This window comes from Pomacea canaliculata, linkage group LG1 (assembly GCF_003073045.1).
Source record: "Pomacea canaliculata isolate SZHN2017 linkage group LG1, ASM307304v1, whole genome shotgun sequence".
In the NCBI taxonomy this organism is placed as follows: domain Eukaryota; kingdom Metazoa; phylum Mollusca; class Gastropoda; order Architaenioglossa; family Ampullariidae; genus Pomacea; species Pomacea canaliculata.
Window position 1 is genome coordinate 4652984 of NC_037590.1, and position 24989 is coordinate 4677972.

Here is a 24989-nt window from a genome sequence, read left to right on the forward strand (position 1 = left end):
CAGAGGGCGGACGTCTGTTGTCTGTATGTGACTGTCTTTGTGGGAGGCAAGGATAGAATGCACGAGTCTGATAAAATGTGATGAGATATGAGGTTAAAGATTATTATGAGAGACATTTCACTGTGACAACTTTGAATTCCTTGCTAAATAGCATTTGCTTCACACCATCAAACACCAGCATCATTGGAGAGCAATTTTCATCAGGATTCTTCTACCATTCTATCATGGTTTTAAAAGGAAGTTTCTAACATGTCATTTTGTGCAGTCAGTGTGTCAGAGTAGTGCTGCATGATTTCCTTTTTACATCTGATGATTATTTTCTGTTGAAGGGCTATTCTCATGTTTGCAATATTTTCAAGGTTTGTGCATGCAAGATTTCATTTGCAATGTAGCATTGCAACACTGTTTTCCTCTTACACAGCAAGGCCACTTGCAAATGGCTTGCAAAGTGATGTCTGTAAGAGGACTATGGGTAGTTAGCAATATAGCAGACAACATTGACAAAAAGATACTTTTGGTAACTGCTGCGGCTGCCTTAGTCATATTACTCAAGGGAGCAGAGAGAGAAGAAGAAATAGATATAGGTGAGGGAGAGAGGACTTGGTTAAATGTACATGGGTATATTATTCTCCTACAATGATTATAACATGACACATTTCTCTTCAAACCTCTTTGGCATTTTTAACATTATAATTTTCAGGTAAAAAGGAGCCTACAATACTACTACAGCCATGCAATGTAGGTCATGCCTTGTGGAAAATAGAACTACGTCCTGTCTATGCAAACCTTGCCTCAGAGAGCCTTGCGCAAGGCATACAAACCCCAAAAAGCGCTGTACATTGCAACATGAGACTAGCCATTAAGTATCAATTAATAGGTGATTTTAAAATATGTACTGAGAGGGAGGGATACATCTAATGCTAAGTAATCTTTGTATTTGTACATGCAAGCATATTTTTTCATGTGTATGTGTTTGTGTGTAATAAGAGTGCAGCCACACTTAAAGAAGTGCTTTGAAGGCATTGCCAAGCTGGAGTTTACTGACGTGCTTGACATAACACACATGAAGAGCAGTGAAGGAGAGGTTGTGCTGCTGCGTGATGTCATCTCCACATCGAAAGCTCGTGGGCAAGTGGAGAAATGGCTTCTGGAGCTTGAGGGTGATATGATTGCATCTCTCCACAAGGTTAGGTTTTCTCTAAAGTTTCACAATAGAGACAGAAGGCTTTCAAGAGCTGCAAGCAGTTCTCTTAAAATTTTTTCCAGAAGGCCCAGAAGAGTGATTTTTTTTCCCCAGTCATTGGGTTGAGCTCAGGACAAAATTCTACTTTCCAAATAACTCCATTCTCTATAAATATCACAGTGCACAGAAAAAGACCCAGACTATGACACAAATGTTCACAGATACAATTAATTTATGACAATGCCTGACAATAATTCAGTGCAATAATGATTTCATGACTGCATCTTTCCTTAAGGTGATTGGTGAAGCTATAGCAGCTTATGATTCCACACCTCGAGGGCAGTGGGTACGTCAGTGGCCTGGTCAGGCAGTCCTTTGTGTTGGTCAACAGTTTTGGACAACCTATGTTCACAAAGCCATCAGGGAAGGTCTTAAAGCCATGAACGCTTACCTTGATACCAACAACAAACAAATTGATGAAATTGTAGGCCTTGTGCGAGGAAAACTGTCCAAGCAGAATCGAGTCACCCTCCAGGCATTAATTGTTCTAGATGTTCATGCTCGTGATGTTTTGGCACAGTTGACCAAAGACAAGGTGGAATCGGAGCTTGACTTCAAATGGCTGTCACAGCTGCGTTACTATTGGGAGGTCAGTGCAGCATTATAATATGGTTGATGTTACACGAGCATTTGAGACTTTTGGTGGTGAACTGTGCTTTTGGTGGGATAAATTCTAGCATGAACGAAGTTTGGAAATTTTATGAAGTTAAAATGTGCATAAAAACATTTGTTTTGGCATGTTATTTAGTGATAAATTTATTGCTGTGGATTTCACAGAACTTCATTGTAACTGCTCACTAAAAATACAATATCTATATATGTGATATTAGTTACCTGTAGTTTTCTGTACATCCACATTTGCACATTTTTTGAAACAGCCTACAGAGTTCAAAGGAAAAACGGTAAGGTGTCAGTCATTCATAATGAGGCACAATTTAGAATTTGCTTTGCATTAAATTAGCTTTTGTAGAATTGATGGTGGCAGAGATGAGAAAAATCTTGTGCTTGCAACTGTAGATTTTTTTTTTTTTTGGAGATTGCACCATAGCTGAGTAAAATTGCTGTGATCAATGAAAAGTATATACTTATTCTTTACATAGATATAACATTCAAATCCATAAAGTTGAAGAGTCAAATTAATCCATTTTTGGACTTTCCTCCTCTTCTGTTTTATCGGTGTTTCATGCTGGCATTGCTGCTGTCCTCTGCAGAGAATAACTGAGGAAGTGCAGTGCATTTTCCAAACCTGACAGGGGCTAATACATTTTAGCTCTGGGTTAAATAACCTTGACCAATTCACAACCTTTCTGTGTGTTTATTATCCTCCTTCCAACAAAAGAAACAAGCTTGACAACTTTGAATTCCTTGCTAAATTGCATTTGCTTCACACCATCAAACACAAGCATCATTGGAGAGCGATTTTCATCAGGATTCTTCTACCTACTGGTATGTGAAATGCCTGAAATCACTTCTGCATGAGTTTATGTTGGTTCAACCCATGCCCAACGAATGACATTGCTTATTCTTCTTCTTGCTCCTAATCACCCCCAGTGGAGCATAGGGCCGCAACCACACCCTGCCATCGAACCCGGTTCTGGGCGTCCCTTTCCAGTTGGGACCATGTCTTGCCAGCTGCCTCCACCTCTCTATGGACTGATCTACTCCATGTCTGTCTGGTTCTCCCAACCCTGTGCCTCCCTCGTGGGTTTCAGCCCAGAGCTTGTCTTGTTAAATTGTCTGCTGGCTTTTGCAAGGTGTGACCGATCCAGTCCCACTTCTGCTTCTTGGTGTCTTGGCTGGCAGGTTTTTGGTTGGTTCTCTCCCACAGGTCTGTATTGGAGATCTTCTCGGGCCATCTGATGTTGAGGATGTGGAGCAGACATCTTTTGATGAATGTCTGAATCTTATGGTTGTCACACACCATGTCTCAGATCCCTCTTAGCACAGGGTTCTGATGTTTCAGGTCCCTATCATGGTTTTTGCCTTGGCTGTGAGAAGATGGGTCAGCGAGCTGACTTCCTGAGGGCTTTTGCCAACAGGCGTCATAGTGTTCTTTATCATTTAGCCTTTTCTGTGGGTCATGCAAAATTTGGTCAAGCATTAACCAGAAGCATGGTACTTGCACACCTCAGACATAGTAAAAAGTTTGATGACCATTGCAAGCCATTTTTTATGACAGTTCACTCTCTTTTCCAACTGCCAGTTGAACAGCTGCTGAGGTTAATGCCCATGTGGGTTCTGAAGACAGCTTGTATAGGAACTCATGTCACTGTATCTAAGATTTAGTTGACAAAAAATTATCAGTGCACTGAGGAGGATGTTGAAGAAGAATGTTATTGGCTGTCTTCTTCATCCAATCTTTCTAGCCTACAATCTACATATGACATTAAGCATAACAACTTCATGCTTACTCTTTTTGCAATAAAGAATTGTATCATGGTTCTTCTTGTTTACTGATTGGAAAACAGCACCTTTAGGCACTACAGTTTTTACAAAGCTGGTGGGAAAATTAAATTTGTGTGTTTTCATCACTTTCCAATTTGGGAATTTCTCTCCTGTTCTAGCATAATCTTTAAACTATTGAAATGTATTTCGTTAAGAGTTCCATGGAAAGGTCTTGGCTAGTTTTTAAAATCTGTCCTGACATAGCTGCTTTCTAAGTATGGTTCCATGGATTTCATCACTGTGTGACTTCTTATATGATCAACTCTTTTGCTCCTCTTTACCAAGATATGGCTTTACAGTGAGGCAGTACTTGGATAAAATATTTATGGCTTCTTTTAGCAACATTAAGTATGCCTAACTTTAGTGTGATGGCAGAAGGTAAAAGTAAAAAGGTAAAGGTCATCCACTACCCTTTTCAGGTCATTGGGGGGTGAGGTGTTAGACACCTCACTTTCCTTGAGGCTAGCTTTATGTGAGGGATGTGCCCATCTCCTCTCCCTCACTGCCTTACCTTCTCCAACCCTCTGTGAAGTCAGGAACCCATTCCTGCCAGCTGGATTAACTATGGGGAAGTTTGCTGTGCTAATTGGGCATTGAACCAGTGCACTTTCAGATTGAATGCCAGTGCTCTTAACAACTTGGCTGTCCACTTCCACCATGGCAGATTGTCCAGACTGAAGATTCCAGTTTATTTGACAGTGGTAGTGCCAACATAGCAGATGCTGGTGTATAAACAATGGCTACAAACAAGCAGAACTGTAAAAAGCACTACATTGGTAACCAAGTAGCTCTATTTCATTGATGCAGCAGGACAGTAACAGTGTCAATGAGAATCAGTTAATGAATTAAACACTTAAGGTGTATCAAAATAATCACCATTCTAAAGTTAATGTCGATGTGCCCACTTGAACTTCTCATGTGTGTACTTTTTATAAATACACTTTACCTCTTTTCATTAGTATTTTTCATAATTTTTATTTTACATTTCCAATCAGCTTGCTTGATTGTAAAGAATGCTTTATTTCATAAGAAACTGCTGTGTACTAATGCAAAGTCATCTTGTGATGAACTCTAGCCTTTCAAATACTACTTCATTATTTATTGATAATCATTCATCAGCAATTCAGTAGATTTTTTTATGTTGATGTGTCTTTACTTCAGCACTAACTCATTTTTCTTTTCTTTTAGTACTAGCTGCTCTAAATCACTAACTACCTGGTTTTAGATACTAAATGTCTTAATTTAAAAAAAGTCACCCAGACCAAAGAATTCTGTTTTTATTATGGGTGTCTTTAAGGTAGCAGATAGAGCAATCCCCTGTATGGTATTTTGCCACTCTATATATCAGTATATCACTACATGCTTTTCCCTACGATTAGAAAACATTTTAATCTCTAGGACCATGAAAGCATTAAAGATGGGCCTCACAGGTTACTGTTGGTATATTCACCTCAAAAGTAAATAAATCTGCATAAATTTTAAAGCAGTTGGTGTTTCCCGTCACCATCATTAAATTATGTATTTAGAAAAACATTTGTTTATAAAGGCAAGGTCCTTAACGTGTTTTTTGCTTCATCTAAAGTGCTTTATCTTTTTGTTTACATTTGAAATTACATGTATATGTTTTCATTAAGTTTTTCTGTTTAGATTTATTTAGGTGTGTTTTGTGCACACATGTACATGGTATTATAATCTCATCATTTTTGTGGGCATACAATGTATGTGTGTTTCTTATTTATATGCAAGATGTTTGTTATTCTTAAAAAAGGATTACTGAATTTGTCTTGGAATAGATGCTGTCTTTTACAGGAGGAAAACATGGTCACTCGCATGATCAACTCCATGCTCAAGTATGGCTATGAATACCTGGGCAACAGTGGTCGCCTTGTCATCACCCCACTCACAGACAGGTGCTACAGGTGAGTTCTAAATTCATCAGCTATTTTTTGTGATGGTTATTGTTGTCAAGTAACCTTAGACTTCTGAATCATGTAATATGTTATCATCTGACAATTGGGTCATAGAGGCTGTATGTCTGAGGATTTGCCAAGTTTTTTTCCACCTCCGTCTCTTGCAGATGAGCTGTAGCTATGTAGACATTCACATGTGTGGGTGCAAACTGTATAGGAAGAGTTCAAGAGTAATTGTAACCCTTCATCTTCTGTGATCATGTCATCTGACAAATCTTAAAAAAAGAGAATTTGCAATAAATATTTTAATTTTTTTAATTGGGCACTTGACAGAGCCTGTGCACAGGTTCATTTGCGTTAGAGTTTATATTTTTTGTCACTGATATGGATTGCAGAAATTTGTTGAGCTTAGCTCCAGTATCAATATTTAGGTAATCTGCATTTCTGTCCTTGGCATTGATTGCAGAACCCTTTTTGGAGCTCTGCATCTACATCTTGGAGGTGCTCCAGAGGGGCCAGCAGGAACAGGCAAGACAGAGACAACTAAAGATCTGGCCAAAGCTGTTGCAAAGCAGTGTGTTGTCTTCAACTGCTCTGATGGTCTAGACTATATTGCCCTTGGGAAGTTTTTTAAGGTTTGTTTGGACCTAATATAGATGTGAAAAGGTTTGCTTCCTTTTTTTTGCTGATAACCAATTGTTTTGGGTAGTTAAAATCTTAACTATAGATAATTTTGTTGTAACAGGATAGATGGAATTGCTTTCCTGGTCTCACCACAAGAACAAACACAACACTCTCATGGGTTCCAAGTCCTTTTACCTTAATGCCAGTTGATGGTTCTGGCTAGGGCAAAACCTCCACACCACACACTTGTGCTCTTGATGAGTTGTAGCTCTCACCTCTGCGCTGTCCCTGTATGTTCTGTCCTCCTGCCCTCTTTACCCGACCTTCACACCCCACTTCTCTCCAAAACATCCCTGCACCTCCATCCTATCACTATTCGACCCCCTCCTGCTCTCCTTTCCAAGCCTTTACCTGTCCTGTGTGCATGTGCGAGCATGCATGTGTATGCATCCCATGTTCCATACTACTATTTTGTTACTTCACATTAAGTGTAGTCTTACTCAAGCAAAACCTAGGCCTGTACTGATTAGGAATGCATGTGCAGAAGGCACGCCTTCATCAACCTCCTAGCTCTTATCTAATTGTCCTAGTTTGGTTTTACAAAAATTCTACACCAACTTAAACATGTCATCAGGGCTAAGGATAAGTCATTTGTTAATGCTACATTTGTATATATTGTAACTTTTATTGTATGTTGATTGTTAGGGGCTGGCATCGTGTGGTGCCTGGTCATGCTTTGATGAGTTCAATCGCATCGACCTTGAGGTGCTTTCTGTGGTGGCACAACAGATTCTTACCATTCAGAGAGGTTAGCTTCCATGATTTTAGTGAATGCCTCCTCATTTCATTACAGTCTAATTTTTTTTCACAGGGTCCACTAAATTTTTATTGACCTATTATGAACTTCAACAAAAACCTGATAAAACCTTAATAATTACAATTACTTCTTTATTAACAAGAGGTAAAATAAGCTAAGCAAGAAGATTTTTTTTTCCATTTAGCCCTTGCCCTTTACAGGGAAAGAATAAACTATGTAAAGCAATTAAGTACCATGAAAATAATTAGTAGTAAACATAAGGTAAGATATCTATAAGGTCGAGAGTAGAGGGTGAATATGTACAAAAGTGGTGGTTAAGAAAAACAGATATTTTCAAGGGTCCTGGAGTTGGAAGGTATCTCTATAGGCCTCATCTAATTTTCTTAAATAAAATGCACTGAGTCTATTATAAGGTAGTTTTAAAGTCTAAATAATGATGTGGGTCCAAAAGAGCAGGGAAGATGTACATTCATTTTTGTTGACCATTGACACGAAGGTTTGGTTTGTTTTAATATTCAGTAGGTATCTATTAAATATTAAATATTCAACAGGTATCAATTCTGGAGCAGAAACACTGTTGTTTGAGGGCACAGAGATTAAATTGGATCCAACCTGCTCAGTCTTCATCACCATGAATCCAGGTTATGCTGGTCGTTCAGAGCTGCCAGATAATCTAAAGGTAAATTCCGAATAGACTCTTTGTTTACAAGTATTGCACAGATAAGGCAGTGTGTGTGTGTGTGTGGGTGGGGGTATGGTGAGGAAGATGAGAAACATTGTTGACAAACATTTTTACAATTGAATATTTCCTTTTCTTTCACAGTTAATAGAGATTTATTCAGGCTACCTGTTTGCATGACTGGATTCTAATAAAATTTCAGGCACTTTTCCGCACAGTGGCTATGATGGTTCCTGACTATGCCCTGATTGCTGAAATCTCTCTGTACTCTTGTGGCTTTGTACAAGCTCGCCCATTGTCTGTGAAGATTGTGGCTGTGTACAGATTGTGCTCCGAACAGCTGTCTTCACAACACCACTATGACTATGGCATGCGTGCTGTCAAGTCTGTACTTACAGCTGCAGGGCAATCTTAAGGCAAGGAAGATCACTTGTTTGATTCAAGTTGTGTGAGGGGTCATTGTAAGCTTGAACGCACTGGAGGCTTTTTTAAAAAAATTTTAAAGGCCTTTTTCTTGAGAGAAATATTTGCATTTTGCAAGCATACTGATGTCATCATCCTCAGCTTTAACACTGAACAGGCTTATGTTTTATATAAAAATTTGTGTGTATACTGAGACCATCTATGCTCAAATTTAACATGAGAATTTCCAGCTGGCATGTGTTTTTAAAGATTATGATGAACTACAATGATCTGGGAATAGAAATTAGATAGCCATGGTGTCCAGAAAACTTTCAAATGAAATATTGGCTTCTTGTGAAATGTGGAAAAAAATTTCTCATCCATTAGTGTTACTTTTGACATTGGGAACTCAAAAATAAATGAACAGTAACTAGACTTCTGATAATCAGAAAAATCAAAAACTCAATATCATGAAATATCTTTTGTGGCTTTCTCTCTGCTGAATCAAAATATCTATGCAAGGATGTCCCATTTTTGTGGCCATTGTAGATCATGGAGAAAATGTATGAACCTGTTTTATTACAGCTAAAATACCCAGATGAGGACGAGAATATTTTGATGTTGCGTTCAATTATTGATGTCAACTTGCCAAAATTTCTGAACCATGACTTGCCACTGTTTGATGGTATCACATCTGACTTATTTCCTGGTATCAAACTGCCTGAACCAGACTATGATATCCTGAATACAAATGTCCGTAACAACTGTGAAAAAATGAACCTGCAGTGTACCGACTTCTTCCTAGAGAAAATCCAGCAGGTCTGTGCAGATGATTTAACCTGTTACTATGTGACCTTCGTGCTATAGTGTCTCAATCAGTAGTTCTTATCAGATTCATCTGAAAATTTGATGACTTAACAAATTCAGCATTTCTGTGCACATAAGCATATGCATGCCTATGTACACAATACTACTTGTGTTTTAAATAGTGACATATTTAAAATGTGCATGATATCAATCTTAAATTCACTTTGAAATCATTCGCTTTTTAATAACTGGAATAATGTGAGCTGAATTTGTTAAAATATTTGTCTTATGTTTTTCCAGATAGTTACAGCTTTTGTCATTTTGTATCTTGCTACAGATTTATGAGATGATGATTGTACGACATGGCTTCATGATCACTGGGCTTCCTTTGGGTGGCAAAACCTCTGCCTACAAAACACTGGCAGGAGCTCTGGGAGACATTGCTGAGCAGGTGTGGTTTGAACAGGCTTGGCATGGTGTAATGTGCATGAACTGGAAGGTTTATTAGATAAATATATGTTAAAACAGTGTGTTTAATAGTAGTACCAACTGTGAAAAAAAAAATAGTCTCACAGAATCATACCCAAATGTTTTACAGAGAAATATTGCTAATAAAGGAGTTGACCAATCTAACAAATATAAATGTCAGCACTGTATTTTCATTTAGCTGAATTCATCATGGTACAGGGTCTGATGGAGGAGAACAGGGTACAGATTACTGTCATCAACCCCAAGGCCATCACAATGGGGCAGCTGTATGGTTGTTTTGATCCTGTCTCCCATGAGTGGTCTGATGGTGTCCTTGCTGTCAGCTACAGAGCATTTGCTGTGTCAAATGTGAGTGACCTGCAAGAAAGTTATTTCAAATGAATCATCATTGTTTACTTTTTGCTACTGGTCTTGCTAAAAATACTTTAAGATTTTTCTCCAGATCATCTGTTCTTGGTGCTTTTTCTGAATACAATTGTATGTACACACTTTGACAACTTGTGCAAAATTAATAAAGAACTGATTGCTGTAGATAACTGGTTGTTAATAAGGACTGCACTCTGAGTTAGTAGAATATCTTTATGACTTGCACCAAGCCCTCCTGTTATGAGTGCATGATTCTCTTGTAGTTCTCATCACTCTGATGGCCTTATTGTGAATTTCTCTCCCTCACTCACTCTCTGTGATGTTCCTCAGGATCTCAAGTGAACAGTTGTTAAGCCCCTTTTGAAGAAACCTGGTCTTGATTGTGATGAACTCAAAAATTATTGACCTTTGCTCAATGTCCCTTTTACTTCTAATACTTAGGGAAAAAGTTCCTTTGGAACAGTTTCAGACATGTCACTAAATGATTTCTCTGATGTTGTTTAGTATGCATATAGGTAGGGTCACAGCACAGAGACTGAATGACTGCACGTCTCGGATGATCTTGCTAAAGCAGATAAGCTTCTGGTCACCTTGACCTCACTCTTGGACATCAATGCTGCATTTAACCTGCAGGATCACTTCATACTGCTTCAGCCACAGCACTGATTCAATTTCTATTATCAGGATCACCACTGGTCTGTGTCAATGGCTCACTATCAGAACTAACTTTCATGAACAGTGTGTCGCAAAACTTTGTCTTAGGTCCTGTTCTCTTCAGCCTCTGCACTCAATTGTTGTCAGATGTCACTGTTTCATGTGGCTCTTCTTTTCACAAATATGCCAGTGGGACTTAGCTTTCTGACATTTCTATCTCTGACCTTTTTCTGTCTCATCATTTTCAGTCTTGTATTGCAGATGTCCTTATCTGGATAAGAGTTATAAACTAATGCTCAGTACTGACAAAATAAAACTGATGTATGTTGGCCTCAGCAAGATTGATTTGACTTCTCCTGCTAAACTGATCTGTTGCCTACAAGGGGTACAGAATAGCTCAGCCTAATTAATACTACAGAAGAGAAGATTTGACCATGTCTCTCCTCTACTTGGGTGACTACATTAGTTTCCTGTTACTATCCCTCAAGTACAAGCTGGAGATCCTGGAATACTGATACTAAATGGAATTTCTACTCCCATATCTTTCTTTGCTGCTGTCTGTGGTCTTTTGGGGAATTGAATGTTGAGTGTATGATGTCTTGTAACCTCTAAAATGCATTGTAAGAATCTTAATGGTTATGGCCACAAAAGTTTCAGTGTGGAAATGTGAGCAATGTGCCTACCCTGGAGCAGTTAAAGCGTTACCTAAAAACATACTTGTTCTGCTGGCCAGATTTCTCATATGTGTGTGTGTGTAAAATGAGATACAGGAAAGTTTAGTGCATCACTGTACGCTACCTAGTGCAGTGAATCATTTCTTTTAGATATATTGCAATTAACTAGAGTTCATCATCATCATGATGTAACATTGACTATGTAATATATAGGATACATGACTTTTCAGACACCAGATCGCAAATGGCTAATTTTTGATGGCCCTGTGGATGCCATCTGGATCGAAAATATGAATACAGTACTTGATGACAATAAGAAGCTGTGTCTGATGAGTGGTGAGATCATTCAGTTGGCACCCACCACCAACCTCATATTTGAGCCTATGGATCTAGAGGCTGCCTCACCTGCCACGGTACACCAATATGTGTTGCTAGTGACACTTTGGAACTATTATTTATGTTTTTATTAATTTTGTTCATTTTATTATTAACAGGGATCCTTTTACAAAAATTAGAGAACAGAGATAACCCCAAAGTTACTTGTTCACTCTTTACAAAAAAAACTTGAATATTATTAAGGACTTGTGCACTTGTAAAGGTTGGTATTCAAAGGGAACCATTCACCTTTGTTAGTAGGGTGAAGAATTTAGATGGGGAATTTTGTGTGTGTGTGTGTGAGAGAGAGAGTCTGTGTGTATGTGTGTGTGTGTGCATATGCATGCATCTTACATAGATATAGGTATCTATAGATATATCCATACATCCATTCACATGTGAATGAATACAGATTACAGGGTAGAGCAGGCTTTGCAATTTTTTGTCACATCTTTTAAGTGGATGTACATAGTGCCATGTTACCATAGTAGTTTAACTGTAGAAATTCACCTTGCAGGTGTCACGATGTGGCATGATCTATATGGAACCTCAGACACTGGGATGGCGCCCTCTTGTCAAATCCTGGATGAACTTGATGCCAAACACTGTAACAGAGACGTACCAATCTGTCATCACTGAACTGTTTGAACGATTTGTTGACCCAATGCTTTGTCTCGTACGCAGATGCCTGAAGGTGGGGTCACCACTTTTTAAGTGCTATCGTTAAACATTTACAATAACCTAGTTAATTGTGTATCTTTAATGAAGATTTCATTGTGTGTGTGTGTGTATATACTTCTGGTAGCCTGTCATATATTGCACACAAGGAGATAATAGTGAAAGTGTAGCCATTGGATGGTAATGCTTTATTATGACAAGAGCTTGCTCCTCACCTGCAGCTTCTAGCATGACCGTGCAGCAGAGAAAACTCAGAAGCTAAGACTGTACATAAACCCAAGTCCTGGCCTGCACATTCCATATAATCTAGTGTACATGAGGAAACACCTGTGGCCAGCAAAGCTACACTGGCATTCTGGAGGATGAACATCCATCCATTAACTTTCTTTATTCTCAGACAGGTTGGTTGTTGAGGTAGTGAGAGGCTTCTTCTCTGATCCCATTTGAAGTCTCTGCCGGCTGTTTAATGTTGGGCTACACCTTGAGACCCCAGAGAGCCCGCTCCCCTTTGATCTCCACTGGGGAACTTCTTTGTGATGGATGGTTGTACAAATTGGAAGGCAGCACTGTTAGGGATGCTGGGTGTAACTAGCAGTAGGCACTGCCCCCTCTGTCTCTTCTGGACCAAACAGACCCGCATGCCAAACAGCATATCTGATCAGTCAGCCTTCAGCTCATGTCTAAGCCAGCCTTTACTATTTATTAGAAAAGCTTGCTCAAACAAGGGTTAGCTGGGTCATATGTACAATATATTTTCTGAATTTTATAGTTAGCATGGAATCCAGTATAATATTTTGAAAAACGAGTGTTATTACAGTGTGTCGTGTTTGTGTAATTTATTGTAAATTTTATTTTACTGGTATAGGAGTTGTCACCCACAACTGACTCCAACATGGTGAGGTCCCTTATGAATTTGATGGACTGCCTCATGGATGAATTCCAGGATGAAGCTAAAATTGCACAACTGGAAGAGAGAGAAATTATTACTTGGCTGGAGGCGAGTACAGTTGATTACATTTCATATATTTCTATTAGAAAGGATCGGGAGATGTAGAGAGAGTGCAGCACTTGGTTGGAGCTGAATACAGTATATTAACACATTTGGTATGTGACATAAATGCTGTTTCACATGCTTATGCCTCAAAATGATTTTGGTGACTACTAAAATAAATTTTTACTCCAAAACAAATTTGGCAGAAATGGCCCACAACGGAATGTAACTTGACACAAAACTTTAGCTTCAGATTTCTAAATTGACTACTTCCCTTACCTTACAAAAGGCAAAGGAAGATGAAGAGGATGATGGATAAACTGTAGGATACAACAGATTTCTTTTAGGCACTTAAAAAAAAAGTATAAGCATGTGTCTGTAAAACTCAGCAGTTAAGTCTGATAACTGCCATAAATTTGAAAGAGGAGAAACTTCGGAAGCAGTAGTTTTTAAGACGGCCTTTGATTTTATATATTTCGGAAAATATATATAATATTGTATCTGTGCTTCTTAAATGTGGATGTTAATTTCTGTCTGATAGAGCATCTTCTTTTTTGCGCTCGCTTGGTCCTGTGGTGGGAGCACTGATGAAAATGGTCGTGTTAAGGTGGATATGTTGATGAGAGAGCTGATTAGTGTATGTATTATATTTATTGCCAATAATATTTATTGTATATAATTATTGTTGGGTCGATAATAATAATAATTTGTAAGGTGCCTAACCTATAGATCTAGGCACACCCAGTCATTCACACTGCAAGTAGTCAACCTAGCCACAACACCTATAAACAGCAAAAGCAAGAGTTAATTGAATCACTGTTAAAAGATGTTTTGAAAGTCTGTTTGATTAGTAAGATTTCAGGGTCTGTCTGTCACTCTTTTTCTCAATGTATTTTCATTGGTGTGCCTTTGTTTTTTTTCCTTCCTCTTCTCTCTCTCTTACCAATAGACATACATATATGCACATTCACACGTGCACATACACCTACACAATCAGAAGCAGTCAACATTGTCAGAGGGGCAATAACATAAATCTATTGTCAAAGTTTATTATTGAATATTGTGTTGAAGAATATAGTACTGAAAAATAGTCTGTAAATGTTAGATCATCTAACTCCATCAGCAAAATGTTAAGTTTGGGAATTATTTAAAAAGCAGGTAACAACACATCTGTTTGCCATTCTGTTTTCAAAATATTCATTATCAAACTATCAGTTTGACCAAAAGACTTCATAAAATGTTTTTAAGCAAAGGTTCAAACACTCTTAAATACTCTTTCCATGCATTTTTCTTTGCACTTTTATGAACAAAGACAATCCTTTGTCAGAACTTAACCTCAGGGTCCATCTATATTTATTTTGCTGTGATGTATTGGTACCAAACTATCACGTTTTAATTTAAAAGCTAAAGGTTTCTTAAATAACTCAGATATATCAGATATATAACTTTAGTTTTCTGAAGTTCTGTTTCTTACCAACGGCAAAGATCATCTGTGTGTTTCAAAGTATACATGTCCCATATAAAAATGAAGTACACAACAAGTTCTATTTTTCTTTTGATTGGCATTATTTATGCAGCGCAGATCAAAACCTACCGAAGAAGAACTGGTACAGATTTTCTGTACTTCTTTGCATGCTGTTATGTTTTAAAGCACTTTCTTACTGTGCATGGACAAGAGCATGGTTGACTTGAAAATAAATTTGAATCAGATATAGTTTCTAATATGTGTAGTGCACATGGTGTGCAATTATTTGTTGGTAGAACCATTTGCAGAGTCAAATTCTTGTGGCATGTGCATGAATTCTGTTGCTGCTTTTCTTTCATTAAAACATCATTTTTGTTTTGAAAGATTGGTGTCAAACACTATCTGAAGCTGATCACATTGCTATTTATTTTACAGGGAACTTTTATGGGAGTAATCTTGCTAATGGGCATGAACACTGCTTGAAATTTATCATCAAAGCATTAGTTTTCCTGTTTACTATATGTGTTTTAAAAACAGTGTGAGCTTTTTCAGTTACATTTAGAATGAACACATATTATCTTTTTTAAAATAAAAGAAAAGGTTCAGCTGAGTGGTTTAAGTTATTTGATTGTACATGAAAAAAGTATGTATGTATGGGGTAATAGAATAATTTTGCTGTATTGAGAATATTTTAGAAGCTAAACAGTTTCAAACTGTGCATGACTTAAGTTGACTTTATTTACTTTTGTTTCATTGCCTCTGCTTGCATGTCTTTTCTGAAGTAAATTTGGTTCACAGGGTGGCATGAGTGAAGAGACTCGAGAAATCATCAACATGGCAGATCTGGTTGAGCCACCCATGAAACCCTACCTAAACCCTATACCTCCTAAAGGCAAAGTCTTTGATTACAGATTCGTCAAGGAGGTAAGCACCGTTTCTGAGTACTTCAGTATTGGATGCATACAAGTCAGTCAAAAGGACACAGTTCTTTTGTCAGTGTCAGTAATTCATGATTGGCAGATCTTCCCCTCCCCCTGCTGCCTGCAGGCTTGCTTACCCTTGTTCTTGGCTGGCTAATTGTCATCAGCATAATAAGCTGATCTGCAGCTTGAGACATCAAGTGTCACATGTGCTCTACTTGCCATCTGGGTTATGAGAGGAGAGTGAGGAGGGGAGAGAGGGCTGTGACTGTGCAGGGGCTGTCCATCCCATCTGTAGTACTGTGACTTCCATCCACCATGGACCAAACAGGTTTATTCAGGCCACTCCTGCAGGTCACTCATACATATAGGACTAGTGTCTAAGTTTGCCTCTACCACATTTCTGTTTACCAGTTTTATTTACTTATTCATTTTTACCTTTTTTTGTGTGCTTTACTTTTTATTATCTTGAGCTTTTATTATGAGAGCTAGAAACTATTGGTATTATCATTACCTTAACTGGTAATGGGTGAAGAAGTGGCACTTCATGCAACAGTCTCACCATGTCCACATCACAAATTTTAACCTCAGTCATAACTTTTTATATCAGACAAACTGCTGGTCTAGAGAGCAGAAGTCACATGATGTTATTAAAAAAAAAAGAGAGAGATTTTTATGGTTTTTATCATTATGTTAGGCTGAGAAAAATTAAAATTAGTTGACTGATAATAGTGATTACTGAGAAATCTTCATCTGTATGATACATGGTTTTCTTCTGGAGTCAACTTCTTAGATGCAACAACTGTCCTGCTGATTGATGTGCAGGGTTCAGGTCGTTGGGTCTCCTGGAATGAGGATATCAAGGAATCTCCTCCCATTCCAAAAGATGCCTCATTCAATGAGATTATTGTGCCGACTGTGGACACCACGCGCTACATGTACCTCATGAGCATGCTGGTGCGTCATGAGAAGCCATGCCTCTTTGTTGGACCCACAGGCACAGGCAAAAGCTGTTACATCAATGTAAGTGACCAGAAAAGGTAAACTTCTTATGTTGAAGGAAACTTCAGTTTTGTTAACATATTTTTGTTGAAACCTGCTGTTGCAGGAAAAAGATGCTGCATTGGCATAATCAGAGAAAAAAAAGCTGGCTTAATGTTTTCAGCTTGGACAGTACGTTATAGGAATGAGTGTGCTGTAGGTTTATTTGCTACAAGTGATGGATGACTGATGGCAGCTTCTTATAGTCTTTAAACATTTTTCTTAAGTTTGGTATATATGATTTTAGGTATTTAAAATTTTATTAGGAACTGTTTTTAACCACAATTCAGACTCATGCAGAGATGAATATATTTTTAGTTTTATATGGGCTTTGACCCTTTCTTTCATTTTAGGAGTTCCTTCTGCACAAACTGGATAAGAATATCTACAAACCCAACATCATAAACTTTTCTGCCCAAACCACAGCCACTCAGACTCAGAATATTATCATGTCCAAGCTGGACAAACGCCGCAAAGGAGTTTTTGGCCCTCCACTCAACAAGAAAGCTGTGGGTGAAGTGCTTTTTAGGCTTGCCCATTGGTGGATGGGGCATGGAATATTATTTGTACTATCAGACGTACCATTGGAGGATATTATGGGGCATAGAATATTGTTAGCGTTATCAGACTTACCCATTGGTGGATGTTATGGGACATAGAGTATGTTCGGAAAATTTGATAACAAATTTTCACCAATTAGGTAGACATCCAGTTTTATAAATTGGTAGTCTGCTTTGTTTCTGCATGTGTGCTTGTATCTCTAAAGATTTAGTCTTTTCAATGCTTAATGAACGTAGTTTTTCATTCTTGTCAGTTGGTCTTGAGAGATTCTATGTGCCTGTTGTAAATTACTCTTTTTTTTTTTAACAAAAAAAGCTGACCTCCAGTCTGTTTTTCATTTATTGTTGTCTTTCCTGTTAGATTGTCTTTGTAGATGACCTAAACATGCCTTTGCGTGAGACATATGGCGCTCAACCTCCAATTGAACTGCTACGGCAGTGGTTAGATCACTGGAACTGGTATGATCTGAAGGATACTACACCAATTAAGCTTGTTGATCTGCAGTTTATGGGAGCTATGGGTCCACCTGGTGAGTAGACAATTTGTTTGCAAATATATCTTTGACTATTGCTTGATTAAGGGAAATATTTTTCTGAGTTCTTTTAAGCTTTTGTCTGAGATTTTGCCATGTTGTACTTCACAACTGACAATAATATGTGAACAACTAGGTGGAGGCCGTAACCCCATTACACCTCGTTTCTTGCGTCACTTGAACACAGTCACCATAAACGAATTCAATGATGAAACCATGATGACCATCTTCCGCAGTATAATGGAGTGGCACATCTCAGCCAGGTTAGTTTCTTGTGCTCTGTCCACATTTTTGTTAAACCTTTTTTGGGGGTTATTTTAATGGCTATATGCTACAAAGATTTCTGTTCTCAAAATATTTTTCTAGTCACCTGTTTTGTAACTATTTTAAAACATTGATAAAAGAGCTTTCTTGGTGTTCAATTCTATTTATGCTGAATGTGTAACTGACCTCTTTTGTGGGGAGTGGGGCAGGAAGTGGGACAGAGATGATAATTGCTGAGTTAATATTTAATAATGCATGAGTCATTAGGTCACCTCTTGAGCACATTTCTGCTGAAATAACAGGGGATTCAGCAATGAATTCAAGCCATGCGTGGACCAGGTTGTGCAGGGTACATTGAGGGTCTACAAGGAGGCCATGAAAAACTTGTTGCCCACCCCTGCCAAGTCTCACTATCTCTTCAATTTGCGAGACTTTTCCCGTGTGGTGCAAGGTGTACTTCTGTCCATGCCAGAAACGATGGAGGATCCTGCTGCACTGAAGCGACTTTGGGTCCATGAGGTAAATCCAAATATATTTTTAGATAGCTTGGTGGACTATCACTGGTACCAAAGTAGATACCAAGAGCAACTAATTTAAATGAGAACTCGAAGACAGGCCACACCCTCTTTACACAAGTAAACGTCGCTAGATTCAGACGATCGTGCACTGGCAACAAACACACCCATACACACAATCAGACGTGCATGCTTTCATACTTTTAGACTTTTAGACTGATACCAAAGAGAATCAACTTTGCTGATACTCGTAGAAGAAGAGTGTGGCCAGAGATAGATCTGGGTCAGCGCGGCTTTACTTTCCTGTCCAAGTGGTTTCTCTTGGTATCCTCTATGCTGGTTCTTTGTTCAAGATCTTAAGGTTCAGTACTTTATTCCCGGAAAAGATATAATTTAAATTTTTTTGTTAAATTTCATTTATCAGAATAGTATGTTAGTAAAATGAAAGAGGCACCATAGCCTGGTGGCTAATATGCTTAACTTTGGAGGAGAAAGTCACTTAATTGGAGATTTATGGAGACCTTTCTCCTGCTACCCAATAAATTAGTACCTGATTTAGCTGTGAAGGCTGTTAAAGTTAGCAGAAGATTGCACGCCACTTTACTATGCCATGCCTTAGACTTTGTGAGCTACTTAACATTTCAGTACTTTGCAAACTCTTATGTTTGCCTAATAGTAAACCATGTGTGCTCAGCTTGTGACTGTGGAAAACTGTGCATTGGTAAACTCAATATAGTTCTACAGCAGTATCGTGCTAAGAAGTTATAATGTGATTCTGAAGAAAGAAATTGTAGTCAGACATGGTTGATTGATTTCTTTTTTAGATCAGATGTATCAAAAGAAAAATAGTTTTTGCTATGATTTTTTTTTTTACCTTGTGTTCAAAGGTTTTCCGTGTATTCTATGATCGCCTGGTTGATGATGACGATCGCAAGTGGTTGTTCAATCAGTGTCGTGAAGTGATCAAGGAGAACATGCAGCAGAATTTTGATCAACTGTTTGCCCACCTAGACTCTGACAGTGATGGAACTGTCACTGAGGATGACATCCGCAGCCTCATTTACTGTGACTTTGCTGATCCCAAGTCTGATTCTAAGCTATATATAGAAGTGCGTGACTTAGATCAGCTGAGAGTGGTAGCAGAAGGCTACTTGGAAGAATTCAACAATATCAGCAAGAAGCCTATGAACCTTGTTCTCTTCAGGTGACACTAGCAATGACTTTAAAAAGCTATAGACAGTCTTCCAAACATGAAAGAAGCAAAGTCAATAAATTTCCAATTTTCAAGAGATAAGGCAGATATGATACTGTTTGATGTGACTTGGCAATGATGACATTCCTTCTTTTAGCCATAAGAAGTTTTGACATGAGTTAGAGGGGAAAGTGTTGATTGTAAAGTTGAAGAGACTGTAAGCCATATAAAGTTCATTAATATTTCTTTTATTGTACAGGTAAATTGACAGCATTTTCAGTGCAGTGAACAAGTCACCAGACTAATTTTTGTGTGTATATTCAGGTTTGCAATAGAGCATGTGTCACGCATTGCCCGCGTTATCAAACAGCCCCGCAGCCATGCTTTATTGGTTGGCGTGGGCGGCTCTGGTCGTCAGTCACTGACACGCCTGGCTGCACACATGGCTGACTATGACCTTTTCCAGGTATTCAAGATCTCTCTTTTGGCTATCTTTCATGACAGCTTACAGATACAAAACCCAACAAGAAAGCGATCAAGAGTCTGATTAAATTAAATTAGCCTTTTTAACTGTTACCAGTTAACATAATGTGATCAGAGTCTTTGTGAAAAGTTTATCTAAATGGGGTTATTGATAAGTTTTTTTCTGGGTCTTTTTTACAGGTGGAGATCACTAAGAGCTACACAACTAATGAATGGCGGGAGGATCTGAAGCGAATCCTCCGTAAATCGACTGAGACAGATAATCATGGTGTCTTTCTCTTCTCTGACACTCAGGTATTATCAAATACTGAAAGTTGTCAGTGTTGCTTTTCATTGGAAGCTGATTCTGAAATTATATTAGCTCATGAAAAAATATTATACATGTATAATTTAAAGACACATGGCAGATTCATCAGAAGGATCTGTACTCATGTGGACAGTTCATTTGACTTCATAGCAGAATGTTTTAGGTGTGGAGCTTAACTTGAACTACTATTATCCCCTGAGCAGAAAATATGGACCTGACAACCAGGGAAGTAAAAGGCAGCCAAGAGAAGGAGGTGAATCCTTTCACATGCAGTGGCTTATACACAGGGAACTAGCAGGGAAACTTTACCTTGTATGTTTTGATCTTGAGAGACCATGTTAGTGTTCCTGTTTGGGAACTAACTTTGGACATGGAAATATTAAACATATATAGTCTTTTGAAATCAGAAGCCTGTAGCAATGGTATTTGTGTCACAAAGTGTGGTCAAGTGTCAAGGCAGAGCTATATGTTTAAAAAACAATTCTTGATGACCTTCTGTTGCTGACTGTGCTGCCTGTAATTCAGCTTGTGTTAACTGAAGATGGCTGATATTTTACTTCTATTTGTAGAAAATCTGAATTACTCCATTCCTGTTGATTTAGTTTTGGGAATGTACTAGGGGTGGGTGAGTGGGTGAATGGAGCAGATGTAGTCTTTCTTCACTCTTGAATAGTATTTTTGTTTCAATGTACTTGTTTTCATGCCTAACCATGCTAATGTATTTTGCAACATGGCAGTATCTGTAGTAAATGTGTGCGCCCTTACAAAAAAATGGTTTAAGTGTTGTAAATCTCTTGTCTACAAGCTGCGGGATTATTTATTCTGCGAAGAAGGGCAGGATCTTGAGGAGTCTTTAGCTTTGGTAACTGAGAGTCTGCCATGATTGTTTTGTGTAGCTCACACATCAACACTGAGCATGGAAAAACTATGGTCATGTTTTGTTTCTTGTTTTTCTCTAACTCACTTTATTCACTTTATAAATATGTACTATAGAGGTGGCGTGCTGGGAAGAGGTTATATTACTATGTGCAATGATAACATGTGTGTGAGGGTGCTGTGAGGTCATATAGCTATGTTCCATAATAATTAATATGTGGGGGTGTTGTGAGGAGGTTATATAGCTATGTTCCATGATAGTCAACAACTATGTGGAAGTAGGGGTGCTGTGAAGAGTTTACAGTTTTGATGTAGAATCCTCAAGAATTTGATTTCTCTAAAAGGACAGAAGAAAAAATCTTGTCAATTATCTTGTCAATCTATGTTAGTCTATATTCTACAGATTCTGGCACAGTAGTAGCTTAATAAGAATGACTGCTGTTCCTGACTAAAAAACATATTATAAACTAGAGGAGCATGATCAAACACATTGTACTAGAAATTGGTGTGCTGTCTTTTTCGTAGATACACTTTTTGGCAGTTCTGCATGCACTCTACCTTATTCACCGAATTAATATATCGGTTGCAATTTGTCTAAGTGACTGGACAAGAGCTGTTCAGTTTACGACTGCACGTATATGCACATTGTTATGTAATGTTATGAAAATGTAATTATGATGTCACCACTGTATCTTACCTCTAAAATCATCTTTTACATAAACATTAGAATCATAATTTTGACAATAAGTCAATCCAGTTATTTCTTATTAAAAAAGAAAGATTGCTAATATATATTATTTTTATTATTTTAAATTGTAACTGCTTGCCACAAATTATTTTTCCAACAATCAACTTGTCTGCTGACTGGATGCTTCTGTTGACAATGACAGTTTCCGGAAAACTTCATGTCATTTTTCAGTGTAAATGGAGTCTATGTTTAAAAATAGGAATGGCATTTTACTGTCAAATCTACTTCTGTGATTAGAAATGAATTTATAATTTCACAACTCTGTCTGCTTATTAATAAAAGTTAGTGATATTTAAATTTAAGATTTTTGGAATAATACAGACAGGTATTTTCAATGAAAGCCAGTGGGGTTTAACGTCTTTTGTGACTCACCCATTTTTATTTGGTTGAGACCTCACTTTCCTCTTAAGTTATTTAACTTATGTTAATCACATTTACTAGACCCAGTAATGATCATAAAAACTATCTTATCCACAGATAAAACAAGAATCCTTTCTAGAGGATATAAATAATCTGCTGAATGCAGGTGAGGTACCCAACCTGTTTGCGATTGATGAAAAGCAAGAGATCTGTGAGAAGATGAGGGTGATTGACAGGTGAGAAAAAACTCCTGTGTAAACTTACTGCTATTGACTTTTTCATTTTTAGAACAGTTAGGGAAGTTAATGACAATGACAATGATCAACTTTATTTGTTCCCGTTGGGCAATTTGAACATGGAAAGGTGCTCAGTTACAGAGTAAAAGTTAGAAATAAAAGTAAGAATAAAGTTCATTGCAAGATGCAGTGTTAAAAGATGTCGACATGAAAAATATTAGCAATGAAAAAAGAAGGCAAGTGACAAATATATATGAAACATAAAACAAACAACAAACTTACATCAAGAATAATCAGGTTTACCTACAACATCACACACACACCACTGACACTTCATCTGAGTTTGAGCAGTTGGACCGCAGATGGCACAAACGATTCCAGGTGTCTATTACTTTTACATCTTGACATGGAATAACTTTTAACTGAGCTTAATAATACAAATTCTTAATTAGTACATGTTCAGGTATTGACATTATGCGTGAAGCTTTCCTTACTATTTGTTGATCACACAAAGAAACTAAATCCCTCTGTTTGATACCAATTATCTTAGAACAGATGTGGACAATACTGTTCAGACTGTTCCTATCATGGACAGAGAGATTGTGCAACTAGCATACAAATGAAAAAGATAAAAGACTCTCAATAAACGACTGGTAGAAACGGCCTAAGATTGCTTGACTAACTGAAAAACTATTAAGCTTACAAAGAAGATGCATTCTTTTTTGGCCACTCTTAACAATGTTTTTGGTGGAGAATCCTATTTCTGAAACAGGCAAGGTTCTTGTAATTCGTTAGTGATAAAAAGTAGGTTGAGCCATCTTTATGTTTTCTTGTGTTCATCATAGAAGAATAATGGTCAGATAACCAATTTTTGATGTTCCTTTTTCTTTAAGTTTTGTATTTGGATGCTTTGGTTTGTGTCTGTAGACAAAGAGACAAGACCAAACAGACTGATGGGTCACCAGTGGCTCTTTTCAACCTTTTTATTTCCCGAGTCCGAGACCAACTTCATGTTGTGCTGGCAATGTCACCCATTGGTGATGCTTTCCGTAATCGCCTGCGCAAGTTCCCATCTATGGTCAACTGCTGTACCATTGACTGGTTCCAGGTGTGAACATATTTCATTGATAATATGATAATATTGATATAGCAATGCATCATTTATAGCAGCATTACACACCTACTTCATATAATACAAAGATCCAAGTTTCTAAAATGCTATATATATAGACATGTCACTGAAACTGCATGAAAAGGTTTGGTTTAGTATATTTTGAATGTTTTGAAAATCATTATGCATCATGGACTGAATTCTATAGTTTTATGAATGCAACAAAATATTGTCACATGTATGCAACAGTCTTGGCCAGAGGATGCCCTCCAGGCTGTGGCCACACGCTTCTTGGAAGAGATTGAGATGTCTGAGGATGAGCGTTCGGGATGCATCACCATGTGCAAACACTTCCACACATCAACACGCATCCTCTCAGAACGTTTCCATCTTGAGCTTGAACGTCACAACTACGTGACCCCAACATCCTATCTGGAGCTTATTAACACCTTCAAAGTTCTCTTAGACAAGAAGAGAGAGTAAGTACTTCAGTGACTCTATGCCAGTGGTTCTTAACCTTGTTTGAAGTACCGAACCCACAAGTTTCCTATGCACATTCACCGAACCCTTCTTTAATTTCATATGCACATTCACCGAACCCTTCTTTAGTGTCATCACGAATTGAGGATGCGTCTTGACCTCCGTGGCGGAGGCTCCGCCGAACCCCTGAGACCGACTCGATCGAACCCCGGTTAAGAACCACTGCTCTATGCTAATCCTTGTTATCCATTTATTGTAAAGCTGGGGAAACCTAGATTAATTTAGGTTTAGTGTTAGGACTACCATTAACATCCAAATCTTCCACCAACCTTTGGAGTGAAAAGACTATTAATGTTCAGATATACGTCACACAAAGATGTTTTTTTAGAGGTTTTTGCAAGCATCGGGTGACCAGTTTAAAATGCTAGTATTACGATGGCATATTGTCTGCAAAAGTTTCAACAGATATGTCACTGTGGGGAAGTGTGACTTGCTTTTTTGCATCTGCAGTAATGCTTGATAAATTAATTGGCTTTAAGACAGTACCTTCTGTGTACTAGTTTTCTTTGATAAAATAAAGTTTTGTACATTTAAAATTTCCAGCTTATTTATTGAGAATATTAAGCCAGTGGAAGGCTAACAGCAAGAATCACAAAAAAAATGCTATAAACATTTCTTTATGCAGTTTAACAAAACAGCATTTCTGCACTTCTGTTGTTTTTTAAAAAAATTTATCTGATTTTA

The 24989-nt window shown here is 37.9% G+C and overlaps 1 protein-coding gene across 1 annotated transcript in view; it reads left to right on the forward strand.

Annotated features, from left to right (window-relative positions):
• Positions 1-24989, forward strand: part of LOC112553782 (dynein heavy chain 7, axonemal-like) — a 73995-nt gene that overhangs the window by 22704 nt on the left and 26302 nt on the right. Inside the window, 26 exon segments of the mRNA XM_025221262.1 lie at positions 988-1186; positions 1479-1832; positions 5498-5607; positions 6065-6233; positions 6928-7030; positions 7591-7718; positions 7921-8126; positions 8699-8939; positions 9265-9378; positions 9615-9764; positions 11341-11523; positions 12003-12179; positions 13029-13160; positions 13696-13791; positions 15418-15543; positions 16365-16562; positions 16934-17089; positions 17502-17670; positions 17810-17936; positions 18240-18456; positions 19340-19656; positions 19969-20110; positions 20308-20421; positions 22536-22654; positions 23582-23762; positions 24015-24244. Coding sequence (XP_025077047.1) covers positions 988-1186; positions 1479-1832; positions 5498-5607; positions 6065-6233; positions 6928-7030; positions 7591-7718; positions 7921-8126; positions 8699-8939; positions 9265-9378; positions 9615-9764; positions 11341-11523; positions 12003-12179; positions 13029-13160; positions 13696-13791; positions 15418-15543; positions 16365-16562; positions 16934-17089; positions 17502-17670; positions 17810-17936; positions 18240-18456; positions 19340-19656; positions 19969-20110; positions 20308-20421; positions 22536-22654; positions 23582-23762; positions 24015-24244 — 4458 coding nt within the window.